Raw genomic sequence first — 13,375 nt, 5'->3', positions numbered from 1 at the left:
TATATTCGTCTGTATATTTTCAGATTATCTCAATTATTTACTTGCTCGATTATTTTGAGTAATAGAAAGAAAAATACATTTGTTTGACTTAAGGTACGAATTCAATTTTTATTTACATTAATGATGTGAAAGTAGCTGTATAGAAAAATATAATTTTTAAGTTAATCAGTAGTTTAGTATATAATAACCTGCATTGTTCCAGATTTTATTCTAAATTGGCTTAAAATGGTATGTGTACCGTGTGTAGCTATACCAATATTACTCATTATATGGAGATTTTTGATACAGCCATTATTTATAAAATGGTGGCAGTTCAGAAACAAACAAATAGAATTAACGAATAATGAACAACCTCCGCAACTTGTAAAGGAATGTAAAAATGGAGTTTGTACATTATCATGGACAAAAAATCAAGATGAAAATTCGATGAAAAAGCATTGAAATGAAACTTATCTATAAACACAATTATTCCGAATATAATTTATTGTATATTAAACTTTATATTTGTTTACAAATTTTTAAATAACCATAAGTATATTATGCATATGCATATACATAATATACATCTTGTGCAAAGTATTTATTATATTTAGGATATTCATGGGAGATTTAAAAAATCTATTCAAATTATTGTGTTACTTATATAAAAAATAATAAAATTTTATCCTCTTCTGTTTTTCTCGCAAATCTATTACTAATAATAATTACTGATACTAATACTAGAAACAAATAGCTTGTCATCTTGTATATCAATAGCATATAGTTATATGAAAATGTAATTTTACTTTGTATTTCAACGCAGTTATTTATGTATTCTTATGCTGTATTTTCAAAAAAATTGAAGTTTTGTAAGATAATGAAAAAGGGTATTACATTTATTAGTTTAAAATACATTATACATCACTTAACAATACTTAAATATTCGTAAAAGTTTAATATACAATCCGAAGTTCCACCTCAAACATCAGTGTACTATTACCAGGAACAATAGGTGGTGAACCTTTAGCTCCATACCTATAACGAACATGTAAAAGATAATATGAGTAATATATTTAAATTTAGTTCACACATAAATGAATAATACATACGCCATAGCTGGAGGTATTGTAATCTGTCGTTTTCCTCCTACTTTCATTCCCTGAACACCAACATCCAATCCTTTAATTACTTCACCTACCCCAAGCTTGAATTTAAAACCTATTCCTTCTGTTGTTGCATCAAATTTCTTTCCATTTTTTAAACGACCCACATAATATATAGAAACCAATTTTCCACTTTTGGCAAGAGCACCATTACCGACTTTCAATTCTTTTATTTGCACTCCGCCTTCTACTACCCTTGTTTTCTGGTCACTTTGGGTATTTATTTCATTTTTTTGCTGTTCCCTTTTATCTTTTTTATGCTTTGCCTCTTTTCCATTTAGTATTTTCTTTTTTTGTTGTTGTTGTTTATTTTTTTTATCTTTCTGTTGAGGCTTTACTTTCTCTTCCTCATCCTCTTTATCTTCTTCTTCACCTTCCTCATCCTCATCTTCATCTTCATCTTCATTTAATAGTGATTCTTCATCACCTTCTTCAGAATCATCAGAATCATTTTCTTCATTCAAGCCACCTAGTTCTATATCTTCGTCAGAAGATTCTGCTTCAATTTCTTGTTTAAGACGCTTAGTATTTTTTTCATTCTTTAAGGTATCTATAGCTTTTCTTTTTGATTGTTTGTCAACCAACTGTGGTACCTGTTCTTCTTCTTCTTCTTCTTCTTCTCCTTCTGCTTCCTCTAACTCATCCAAATCCAAATCTTCATCAGGTATTAAATAACCAGTTAAATGTACATGACCATGGCCATGACATATAAATGCTATTGTAGTTCCCTCATGAAAATTTAAATCAAGCGGTACTTGCCACGTTGAGCTTTTTCTTAAATTGCATAACAAATAACTGGTACCTTCATAGTATAACATCACTTGTACCACACTGTCATCTATAATAAATAAAGTATAAAATGGCATACTATTATTATTTAGAAATATAACAAATTTCAATTTTCCAATTACTTATTTAAGATTCGAATAACATGCTAGATTATTATTCAAATTTTAAAACGATTATTTATAAATTTAAATTTAACATAAGACGAATTTATTAATATTACCGGCTTTTTGAAGATTTAAACTAGCCATTGATACATGGAATGATTTTTCAACGGTCTGTGTATATCGTTTATTTGGTTCCAGTATTAAACCTAAAAAAAAGATTATAAAATTATTATTAATATTTATACAAATTCCTTTCCGTAAAATATTGTTTTCATAAAGAGCAACCGTTTTTCGAAACCACATGGCGACACCATTTTAAAACACTTTATACCGGTAAATTTTAGAAAACCATCAGATATATCTTAACCGTGATTATACTTACCCCAAAACATTTTGTCTGTGTACCTTTTGATTCTTATTCCAGTAAAATGAAATATCAATAATAAAAACCTTCTATTTCTTACTTCCAAATACAGATACCAAGTATCCTTTACGACCTCGCGCCAACTACTAATGAACAACTAAAAGACTTCATACAGCGCCATTACCTACAAATCAATTTCTGTCACGAACTAATTTTTTTTTGTAGATTCAACACCATATTTTAATAACAGCGATTAAAACTTGATGGATTTTAGAACATTTTTTTATCCTTGAAATTCTTAACTTAATAAATAACAATTTTTACTGATAAGATCACGTTTTCGTATCTTAACTTTCACTAAAATATTTTTATTTAATTTTTGTACTTAAAGTAATATTTCGTAATTTCATTACGATCATGTTACGGGCGGTACGACATAGAGTTTAGCAGCGATTTACAGTTTACAGTCATAGAATCATATACATTTTTGGCATAGCCTTAAAGAGTCGTCGATAGCACATCTATATCATATATATTTTTAAGTGTAAAATGTTTGACTACGGTCAGGTTGTGTTTGGCTATTATAGGCAAGACATAGATAGAGTGTAATTTATAATATCTTTAGACTGCTTGGAAAATTTATGTTGTGAATTAGCAAAATGATGATGGATTATTTTGTTACAAATAATTCTTTGGCACCTGCGCCAATGGGAATTCAGAGTACTGCTGGTGCCGTTCCTGTAAAAAATGATAAAGGTTAGTAATTAAATATTATAATTAATATTTATATACTAACTATAATAATTATCTTCCTCTTTCTTCTAAAAATAGTAACAATAATATAAAGATAAATAGTAACAACAGTTGTTTCTGTGAATTATGTCTTAAGTGTTACAGTACTTAAAACATTTTGTTTGAATTTATAGGTGAACTTTCTATGAAAAAAGTAAAGGTACATCGTTATGTCTCTGGTAAACGACCTGATTATGCACCAGCTGCTAGCTCAGAAGAAGAATCCGAAGAAGAAGATTTCTTAGAAAGGCGTGTACATAAAAGTTATGAGGAAAATGAGATTTCTATAGATACCCCTACACATTCGCAAGTGAAAATATGTGATGAAGATGATCCACGTATAAGAAGATTGACGCGTTTAGAAAAGCAGAAGGAATCTAATACAGAAATTCGTGCAGAGAGACATAGACACATACATGAACCAGAATTAATTGAAGTTGAGCCTGAAAGAACTCGGGAAAGGATAAAGTTAGAAAGTTCAGATTCGTCAGAAGATGAAGAATTATCAGATTCTGAAATTGAGAGAAGACGAGAAGCATTAAAACAACGAGTTTTATCAAAAAAAGAAAATGAAGAAGAATTAATTCATGGAGAAGAAGATGAGAGGTCAGGTGATACCTCAGAGGAAAGTTCCGAATATGAGGAATATACGGATTCAGAGGAAGAAACTGGACCAAGATTGAAGCCAGTTTTTGTACGTAAGAAAGATAGAATTACAGTAATGGAAAAAGAAAAAGAAGCAATGAAACAAAAGCAAGCAGAAATTGAAGCTAAAAAGTTAGCAGAAGATCGGAAACGACAAACATTACGGGTAAATCTAATTATATGACTAGTAAATAAATCAATAACTAATAGTGATTATCTCCTTTATTCTATTTATTACATAGATGGTAGAAGAAGCAATAAGAAAAGAAGCACAAGTAGGTAAAACCACTAGTGAGCATGAAGGAAAACTTGAAGATGTTTGTACAGATGATGAGAATGATGAAGTTGAGTATGAAGCATGGAAATTGCGAGAATTAAAAAGAATTAAACGTGACCGTGAAGAAAGAGAACAGTACGTATCGTTATTACAATAACAATTATTTGGTATGTATAAAAATTTTTATAATATTTTTTAAAACATTTCTTATAGACTTGAAAAAGAACGACTTGAAGTTGAACGAATACGTAACATGACAGAAGAAGAGCGGAGACAAGAAGCACGCTTAAATCCAAAAGTCATTACAAATAAAGCAGCCAAAGGAAAATATAAGTTTCTACAAAAATATTATCATCGTGGAGCTTTCTACTTAGATAAAGAGGATAATATATTCAAGCGAGATTTCTCTGGTGCAACTTTGGAGGATCATTTTGATAAAACGATTTTACCCAAAGTTATGCAAGTGAAAAACTTTGGACGCAGTGGTAGAACTAAATATACTCATCTAGTTGATCAAGATACTACTCAATTTGATTCACCATGGATCTCAGAAACAGCACAAAATTTAAAATTCCACAATAATCAAGCTGCTGGAATGAAGCAAGTATTCGATCGACCATCATTAAAAAAAAGAAAAAATGAAAATTAATCAAGATATGTTCAGAATTTTATATTATATTAGAATTAGTAACATATTGTAAAATTATTTTATTCAAACAAAATTTTTTTTTATTAATTAGGGCTTTTGAATATCTTAAATATGTAACAATGTATAAATACAACTCTTAGTATATCTTATAATCTTGATTTATTTTTTACATATCAAGGTTTCTAAAGCATGTTTCTTATTTGTATTCATGAAAATATTTTATTTTTCCAACAATAATTACTTTTGAAGGTACCATGATAATATTCATATCATCAATAACAGTTAATTTCCTGAGGAAAATATTATGTAATTGTTAAATAATTCTAACAAAGATGAAGTATTAGTTATTACTAACAATACTCAAGAAATGGCTTTTTTAGAATATTTTTGCTAATTTGACTATATTTACTATGTTACATTTGTCTAAATAAAAATTACACATTAAATAATAATATTTACCTAATCAAATAATAATATTTATCTATGGCAAAATATGTTTAAATCATTAAGTTACTTTTACAAATATGATTTTTTACGTATAATGATGCATAAGATTTTTATTACAATTCAAATATATTGACCACGGTTTAATATCTGCAACTTTCATAAATATAGCTTAAAACTAAGAAATCTGAAATATTGATCAATAAACATTTAAAATAATTTCTAAAATGATTAAACATTCTGTTACCAAGTATTGCATCACCAAGAAATTCTAATCTCTGATAACATTCAGTAATGTTATGCAGTGTATATGAAGGATGTGTAAAGGCCTAAAACATGTAACTCATTCACTTAAGATATATTCATCAATTAAGCTAACGTGCGATTTAGTTTTGAGTATTGAAATACAAACCTGCATTTAATAAAACACATTTTGAACTTGGCTATGTACCTACTGTTGGTAGTTGGTATTTGGTAGTTGGTAATTGGTAGTTAGTAAAGGTTAGTACCAGGTATCTACCAGTTAGTACTTACATTTGTCAGTAAACTAAAAGACTGACAAACAGAACATTGTATTTGACAGATTCGTAGACAAATCAAGTGATTGATTTTGACATAAAATATGTAAAATTATATTCTGCCATAAATTTGTAGCAAATAATAAATTATAAAAGATATGTGTCTAGAATTAAAGTGCACTAACCTAACAGGTATTAATTCTATAATAATATTTGAAAAATATTAAAGATGGCTAAAGTTATATAATTTTGTAAAATTTTACACGATATTCTCAATTTATTCATTATAGGCCTTTTAAATTAGTGAATTTACTTATAAATAGCGTTTTAAAGTAATATTGCTTGTATATTATATAAACTCAAAACTTCAAACTTTAACTTCAGTTATGGCAGCAATAAGACATACATTACAAAGAGAAGTGTTTACACCTAGTGATGAAAAATTATTAAGTGTATGTTATGTCAGTAAAGCATATAGAAAAAAGAAAATGAGCTTTTTGTGCTTAACTACAACTACAGATTCGCCTTCATCTTTACTTTTATATCAAGTGAAAAAGAATGATAAAAATGTATTTAAGAAGAAACAATCATGGCCTTTAAGCGATATTCAAATTGTGGATGGTGTTAAAAATGATTCTATGGATATAGAATTGCACATTGATAAAGTATATAAATGGTCAGTGACAACAGCACAAGAACGAAGAACATTTATAAGTAATTTATATACTTATTCTTGCAATTTAGCCCAAAGGCCACAATTTAAAAATATCCCAAAAGAATTGCTTATAGATCCCAGTTCATTAAAGGAAAGTGATAGTATTACTTTCACACCAGGTAAACATTATAGTTTGCTTGTAATTAGCTTATTATTTATTTATATTTTAAATAATATCTGTTTATATATATATATATATATATATATATATGATTATTTGATATTACTAAGTTTATATGAATTTAAAGTTTAAATAGATATGTAATGTATAATATAGACAAAATAATTTCAGTTAGCCTAACATTAAAATATTTTTAGAGCTGTTAACATCTCCTATTTCATCTGATTATCAACCTATTACTGAAAAAGAAGCTGCTGATTTAAAACAGTTAATGGAGGATTGTGAATATGCAGTCTCTAATGCGGAACTTTTTATGGAAACCCTTTCTAAGGATCTTTCAATTCTTGATGGGGTAAAATTATAGTTTTAGTGAATTATAATGCTTATTAAGAGAAATCTTAATTCAAAGGGGATTTACTTTTTATTAATACAGGAAAATGTACAATCAGTTTTGGCATCAGAAGCCTGTGTAACTCAATTAATGAATAGTATAGAAGCAGCAATAACTGAAGCTTCTATTGTCGAATCTCGTCTTGCAGCCTATGATGAGGCCCTTGGTAGAATTAGGGAAGTTATGGCACGTGTAGGTCAAAAAAATCAGGCGATTCATACAGCTAATAATAATGCACGGCTTCTGTTAGATCAATTGAATACAGTAATTGTAAGTAATTTTTACTTTATTTCATTTTATAACTTTTTTTTTTATTTGTATAAAATTTTTATTCTGTAATTATTTTAATCCAAATTCTTTAATAATAAAATAATTTTAATCTTGTAAGTCACAATTAGATATTTCTCCTACTCACCAACGTGTTTTGAGTGAAGCTGAGCTTCCAGGAGAAAAAGAAGAACTTAGTCAAGCAGGTGCTGCTCTATTAAAAGCAACAACAGCTCCTTTGCCACCCGGACTCGATAAATTAAGTGCAGTAACAGAACAAAAAAGACGACTTGATAAACTTAGAGTAAAATTTTCTGTAATTGTTGCTAGACATTTAAATAATCTCTTCATACATTTGGTATGTGTACGTATGAAAGTAATACAAAATTAAAATATCATTGATATTGAAGTATAGTATTGTTATAGGGCAATGATGTTGGAGATATGTCTACGTCAATGACAGATTTAATTCTTCCAACGCATCAAGCAGTTCATCATGAACTTGAACCATACACAGAGCTAATGCAATTATTAAGAGCATTAGATAATAAGGCTTTTGTACAGTTAACTAAGGTATATACAGATACAATGAGTAAACTATATAAAAGGGATTTAAAACGATTTTTTGAGGAAGCAAAAAATAAACTAATTTGTAAACGCCTTCAAGGTATATATATTATATTTTTTTTCTTCATTATTAATAATAATAAATCTTCATTTTTTACAAGAATGTACATTTTTAAGCAAATACATCAAAGTCTAGTGGTCAAAAAGTAGAAGATTTACTGAATCCTGCACCTATTTGCTTATTAAGTGGTGAAACATGGGCACCTGTAGGGGAAGGAAATCTTTTAGACTCGGTACTTGATTGTCTGCTTTCTCAAATGCAACCGGTCTGTCTCGCAGAACAAGCATTCTGCATTTCGTTTCTACAATTAGATTCTGTTCTTTCTCCATCAAAAGTATGTAAATTGTTGTTACAGATTTATTACAATATTCAAAAACTAAGTATCTATCTAAATGTGTTAGAGTAGTGAAATGGAAGAAACAGATAATGTTAGTAATGGAGCTGCAAGTCCTGGATCAGTGACTTCTACAGCAAGTAAAAAATTAGAAAGACAAGTAAATGAAGAAGTGCGTGCTACAATGGCGGCTATATTTCCATCACTAGAAACTGAATTAAATAATTTTATTGCCTTTCTGGATAAAATTGATAGTTTGTAAATATTTTATAAAATTTTTATTTCTACAATTAATTTTTGTTTAATTTGTTTACAGAATAATTAATGCAAAAAATATTTCAGTTGGTGTATGTATGTCTTGGTACGTTTGTCACAACATGTAATGTCAGCACAAGACACTGGTTCATTTTTATCTATGACATTTGCTTCTGCTCTAATTCAAGTTAAAAGAGCATTTGATAAATTTATGCAAACACAATTACAATCGATTCTCTGTGATACTAAAGTTAATCGCAGAAATAAATGTGGTATTTTACCATATGTAGAGAATTTTGGACCATTTGCAAGAACGGCAGAAAAAATCTTTAAAAATTCAGATAGAAAAGTTGATCTTGAGAAATGGTATACTAAATTAGTGAGTACAATGTTTGAAGCTATTGTCATCCATAGTAGAGAACATCATAAAACTCCACAAGAGGTTATTAAAATGGGTAAGATAAATCTATTAACTTTATACTTCAATTATGATTGTATGTGTTAATAATTAAAATTATTAGTGCTAAATAAATAATTGTGTTATATTTTAGAAAACTTTCACCATTTATATGATCTTCTATCACAATTAAAAATACCTATATTTGATCATGAACGAAAGGAAGCTAAACAAAAATATCAGGATGCTTTACGTGCATATGTTACACAATATTTTGGGAGACCTCTAGAAAAACTGAATGTGTGTGACTTAAATCTTTTTTCTTAGCTTTTCTATAGTATTTCTTTTAATTATTATAATGTATGATACACTTACAGCTATTCTTTGAAGGCGTACAAGCAAAAGTTGGTGCTGGAGTTAAAGAATCTGAAGTTAGTTATCAAATGGCTTTTAGTAAACAAGAACTTAGACGTGTCGTAAAAGAATATCCCGCTCGAGAAGTTAAAAAAGGTTTAGAAAATTTGTACAGAAAAGTTGAGAAACATTTATGCGAAGAAGAAAATTTATTACAAGTAAATTAAAAATACGAATAATTTATTCATTTTTCTGTATTATATTTTATATTGTATAATTTTTTATTTAGGTTGTTTGGCGTGAAATGCAAGGTGAATTTATCGCGCAGTATATATACATAGAAGAGCTGATTCAAAGGTGTTATCCAGATAGTATGGTAACTCTTGAATTTACTATACAAGATATTTTGGAATTTTTTTCAGAAATAGCTCGATCTCATTGAAAAAAATTAATAATTTACCAATTGTAAAATAAACGTTTCATAATATATATTAATATTTAAATTGAAATAACAATAACAAAATAATGTAATTTCTTGATTAAAAAAATGTAAATATTTAATTTTCATAAGAACTATTTAGTTTTCAGTTGTTCAGTTTGAGTCTTCTTGTGAAATAAGATAAATAAAACAAACTTATTTATTTAATAAAATTCGATCTATATACTTTTGGTATTTTTACTTTTAATAATTTTTACATTTCGTAAAAATGTAAGTTAAAATTTTTTGAATGTAGAGATATTAAAAATTGAGAAGATATATATATCTTTTAAGGTAAATGTTAAGTTAGTAAACTTTCTTTGTGAATATAAATTTAAAAAAGTAGCATAGGAATTATATATATCATAAATGTTTTACTATTACTTTTTACAATAAAGCAATCATACAATTGTTATATTTATTATCTGCTATAATATTATATTTGCATTCATTTTATTTAGAACTTCCAGGCTTATCTTCTGGTTTTGGTGGACGGAAGTTAAGCCAAAGTATTCCAGTTACCCTACCCTAAAAAGTAAAATAACATGAGTAAAAATAGTTTAACAAAATTTAAAACAGTAATCTATTTAATATATGCATACAAATGCTATAGTAGCACCAAGTATAATGATACCAGCTGCTAACTGTAAGTTATATTTTTGTTGAGCTTTAGCATGTGATTGCTGCCACGAGCCTTGTGGTACAAGCACTTCATCCATACTTGGTGGTCTAAGTTCATTAGGTACATGGTATGATCTTACACCTTTAATGTTATATATGTTATTAATAGAAATATAATAAATAATATAATATAGAAAATCATTATTAAAATGACTTTTCTCTTGGCTATAAGTAATTTTATGCAAAAATAGAAAATCTTTCTCTTTATTAAATACTAGAAAGTATCAAAAGAATTAATCAAATAAGTTACTAATGATAAAGTTCAAAAAAGCGTATGTATATATAAGCTAAGCTTTGTAATTGTTATTAAATATTTTTCAGCAATATCAAATTCTCAATGTTATATAAGATTATTCAATACTATATTATCTTGGAGTCATAGAAAAAAACATTAATATTATTAGCTTACCATTTCGTGTATTTCGGAGAATTGGTTGTAAAATATGTCGTAACATCTTTAATGTTATAAATTAATTTTTGATACTTAAATAATACGTCGATCCGCTGACAGCGACGAATGAAAAGACGAATAGTATGTACCAGTATATACTATGTAGATTGGTAAAATCATAGAGTAAAATACGTTCAATACCTATAATTACTGCGCATCCGCGCATGAGACTGTCATAAGCATGTGATATTTAGATACGAAAACTGCTTGTCAAAACTGTAACACCGTAGCCCGCGCTTAATATTGTTTGTTTCGAATCCGAATGGAGAATACTATCGGGGTAGGTGTATTCCAAGAATTGCTCAGGTTTATCTCATTTATTGGTTATCCGTAAAAATTTTAATCTTCTAATCAGCATTGCAATTAGCTTTCTTTATGTTAAAATGGAAGGGATAGGAAAAACCTGCACGTGCTTGAGGATCAACATCCCGAGAAGGCGCAGGTAATTGTATGGTGTTCATTTTATTTCCCTTTTCTTTCGGAATGCATAACGTGTGATCGCTCGTTTCTTTCCCATCAAGAACTCATCGGGGAACAATGCAGCCATTGACCACCAGATGCCTCTTTTCTCAGTATCCATTTTATGTTGACATTTCGAGTTTATTTTTTCTCTTGGATCCGAACAACATTATTTCTCAGAGATGGGTTACAGAATGTACAGAAATCGTAAACAACATTACGTTGATTATGCTGCAAAATTTTTATTTCGTCGTCAATATAATTTTGTATAATCAAATAACTGAATTTTTCGATATGATCTTGTCAACATATTTCAAGGTCATCAAAATCTGCGTGTCTCTTTATAAATAATTATATATCTAATAATCTTATATCTAAATTTGATAACATTATGTATTATAGACATTGATAAAATCCATAGTCCACGTACAATAAATAACAGTACATAATAAGAACACAAAATAAAGGGAATGCTCGAGTGATGTTAAAATATTTGGACTTTTCTAGCCGAAAGTTGCAAGTTCGATTCTTTTTATCAGGTGTTTGTCCGTTTATTTCAATTTTCTTCGGTGCATTAACGATCACTTTGCAATCTCATAAAAAAAGTTCTCTTGGAAAAAATCTATATGTGACTCTACAAACAGTATGAACTTCATCTTGAGTACATTTTTACAATGATAATTAATGGATACATTTAGGTATCCTGTTTCTCATGACTCATTCTGCACATATTGTGAAAGAGTCAACTTCATCTACTCTGGTCCATTGATAAGTTGTTTAATTATCAACCTACAATTATCAACCTAACAATTGTTGTTTAGTTTAGGCATTTTTATAATGGAATTGTACCAGGATTGTACCAAAAAATTCAAATTCCTTGATTATAGGTTTTATCAAATTCTACAAGATTGTTTGTACACTCTTAGGAGGCTAGTGGGGGAAAAAGCTACATTTCTACATTAATTATTTTACATCTTGAGGTCACAGTTGAAGGATTGTCTGTTGCCTCCTCCTTTTTACTAACTCCGACCTTTGATGGTGAACAGCTTGAATAGGGAATAAGATCGTCCGAAGTTTTGATAATAAAGGGAGGGGGGGTGTAAACCTCTTCGAGGATAAATCATGAGGCGGTGCACAGAGGTGAAGAGGGCATTGCAACGTTTCTCAGGGACCAGAGATTACTGACGTTTTTCCTGAGCCGCTGAAACAGACCACGATGGAGGTTTTAGCTGCAAACATATCTATGATTTTAAGTCATTAAAAATCTGAGACTATCCCGCATCTTCCCCTTAAAGGGTTCCAGTATATATGAAAATTTTGAAGAAAAGATCACAGGTCGTGAAATCTTTCGTATTTTCTTCCTTCCTCCGCTTTATGCTTCATCATTTTCCTGAAAAATTTGATAATTTAAAAAATTTGTAATTCTGGTAAGCAATCATCTTATGCCTATGAAGAGAATCAGATATTCCTCAGTTTAAGAAAACTCTATGTTTTCCATGTCTGGAATTTCCAGTTCAAGGTTCTACAGTTATGTATAAAACCTTTTAAGCAATCAAATGTTCTTTTGAGACAAAAAAACGCCTTGAATTTTTATTATAATTTACAAAGAGTTATTTCCTTGAGTTCTTTCTCCAATGTGTGAGAGTTAAATCTAAATGATTTGCAGGAATTGGAATAAGTGGTAAATTCTGTTAAAGGTAGATGGGGGAAAATAGACAAATGCAAGTAAGAAAATGAGATAAGAAAAAGTAATAAAAAAGGAATAAGTAAAATAGATAATTAACTGATTAGAAATTTAGAAAAAAAAATGAAAATTACAAAAATTAGTTACAGATAAGCAATAAAGTACATCAGGTAGAGTGATAATAGATAAATAACGTAATTTATGTATCTCTTTTCCATATATTTATTAGTTTTAGTTTACTGAAAACAGTTAATTTTTTTTATATTTCTTATTCTCATAATGAGCAGACTTCAATGCAAAAAAATTAATCTTTAATTTCTGAGCCAAGATTAATTTTGCAGCACCTTTTGTGGCTTAATTTCTATCAAAAAAAAATGTAAAATCTATTTGTAATAGTCATAACATACTTTTTATATATCTTGCACATATATTTTAT

The 13,375-nt window shown here is 28.5% G+C and overlaps 4 protein-coding genes across 4 annotated transcripts; 2 read left to right on the top strand and 2 right to left on the bottom strand.

Moving 5' to 3' along the window:
- Positions 1-844: 844 nt before the first annotated feature.
- On the bottom strand, positions 845-2,602 carry LOC132910587 (46 kDa FK506-binding nuclear protein-like). Its single transcript, XM_060966362.1, has 4 exons — positions 2,418-2,602; positions 2,152-2,241; positions 1,089-1,980; positions 845-1,014 (listed from the first exon to the last, which is right to left on the bottom strand). The coding sequence occupies exons 1-4, from the start codon at positions 2,425-2,427 to the stop codon at positions 933-935; spliced, it is 1,074 nt and encodes a 357-aa protein (XP_060822345.1). The 5' UTR covers positions 2,428-2,602; the 3' UTR covers positions 845-932.
- A 282-nt stretch (positions 2,603-2,884) lies between these two features.
- LOC132910586 (microfibrillar-associated protein 1) lies at positions 2,885-4,914 on the top strand. The gene is made up of 4 exons (XM_060966360.1): positions 2,885-3,155; positions 3,326-4,002; positions 4,079-4,248; positions 4,327-4,914. Exons 1-4 carry the CDS (start codon positions 3,059-3,061, stop codon positions 4,760-4,762), a joined length of 1,380 nt encoding a protein of 459 aa, XP_060822343.1. The 5' UTR covers positions 2,885-3,058; the 3' UTR covers positions 4,763-4,914.
- Positions 4,915-5,572: 658 nt separating this feature from the next.
- On the top strand, positions 5,573-9,712 carry LOC132910582 (exocyst complex component 1). The gene is made up of 12 exons (XM_060966351.1): positions 5,573-5,916; positions 6,015-6,558; positions 6,758-6,912; positions 6,994-7,221; positions 7,340-7,576; positions 7,645-7,885; positions 7,963-8,180; positions 8,248-8,438; positions 8,523-8,890; positions 8,987-9,132; positions 9,210-9,404; positions 9,476-9,712. Exons 2-12 carry the CDS (start codon positions 6,111-6,113, stop codon positions 9,626-9,628), a joined length of 2,580 nt encoding a protein of 859 aa, XP_060822334.1. The 5' UTR covers positions 5,573-5,916; positions 6,015-6,110; the 3' UTR covers positions 9,629-9,712.
- A 306-nt stretch (positions 9,713-10,018) lies between these two features.
- On the bottom strand, positions 10,019-10,938 carry LOC132910585 (uncharacterized). Its single transcript, XM_060966359.1, has 3 exons — positions 10,755-10,938; positions 10,267-10,427; positions 10,019-10,192 (listed from the first exon to the last, which is right to left on the bottom strand). The coding sequence occupies exons 1-3, from the start codon at positions 10,798-10,800 to the stop codon at positions 10,118-10,120; spliced, it is 282 nt and encodes a 93-aa protein (XP_060822342.1). The 5' UTR covers positions 10,801-10,938; the 3' UTR covers positions 10,019-10,117.
- Positions 10,939-13,375: the final 2,437 nt, after the last annotated feature.

This window comes from Bombus pascuorum, chromosome 9 (genome assembly GCF_905332965.1).
Source record: "Bombus pascuorum chromosome 9, iyBomPasc1.1, whole genome shotgun sequence".
NCBI classification, from domain to species: domain Eukaryota; kingdom Metazoa; phylum Arthropoda; class Insecta; order Hymenoptera; family Apidae; genus Bombus; species Bombus pascuorum.
This window is presented reverse-complemented; position numbering and strand designations above follow the sequence as displayed.

Bases quoted from the DNA above. Each gene is read 5' to 3' on its own strand.
- LOC132910587 (XM_060966362.1), bottom strand. The intron at 1,981-2,151 runs GTAATATTAATA...TATTTATTATAG, and splicing joins TTTAAATCTTCAAAAAGCCG to ATGACAGTGTGGTACAAGTG. The intron at 1,015-1,088 runs GTATGTATTATT...TGTTCGTTATAG, and splicing joins ACAATACCTCCAGCTATGGC to GTATGGAGCTAAAGGTTCAC.
- LOC132910585 (XM_060966359.1), bottom strand. From the start codon at position 10,800: ATGTTACGACATATTTTACAACCAATTCTCCGAAATACACGAAATG. The intron at 10,428-10,754 runs GTAAGCTAATAA...ATAACATTAAAG, and splicing joins TCTCCGAAATACACGAAATG to GTGTAAGATCATACCATGTA. The intron at 10,193-10,266 runs GTATGCATATAT...TTTACTTTTTAG, and splicing joins TTGGTGCTACTATAGCATTT to GGTAGGGTAACTGGAATACT.
- LOC132910586 (XM_060966360.1), top strand. From the start codon at position 3,059: ATGATGATGGATTATTTTGTTACAAATAATTCTTTGGCACCTGCGCCA. The intron at 3,156-3,325 runs GTTAGTAATTAA...TTGAATTTATAG, and splicing joins TCCTGTAAAAAATGATAAAG to GTGAACTTTCTATGAAAAAA. The intron at 4,003-4,078 runs GTAAATCTAATT...TTTATTACATAG, and splicing joins GGAAACGACAAACATTACGG to ATGGTAGAAGAAGCAATAAG.
- LOC132910582 (XM_060966351.1), top strand. From the start codon at position 6,111: ATGGCAGCAATAAGACATACATTACAAAGAGAAGTGTTTACACCTAGT. The intron at 7,886-7,962 runs GTATATATATTA...TACATTTTTAAG, and splicing joins AATTTGTAAACGCCTTCAAG to CAAATACATCAAAGTCTAGT. The intron at 8,181-8,247 runs GTATGTAAATTG...TAAATGTGTTAG, and splicing joins CTGTTCTTTCTCCATCAAAA to AGTAGTGAAATGGAAGAAAC.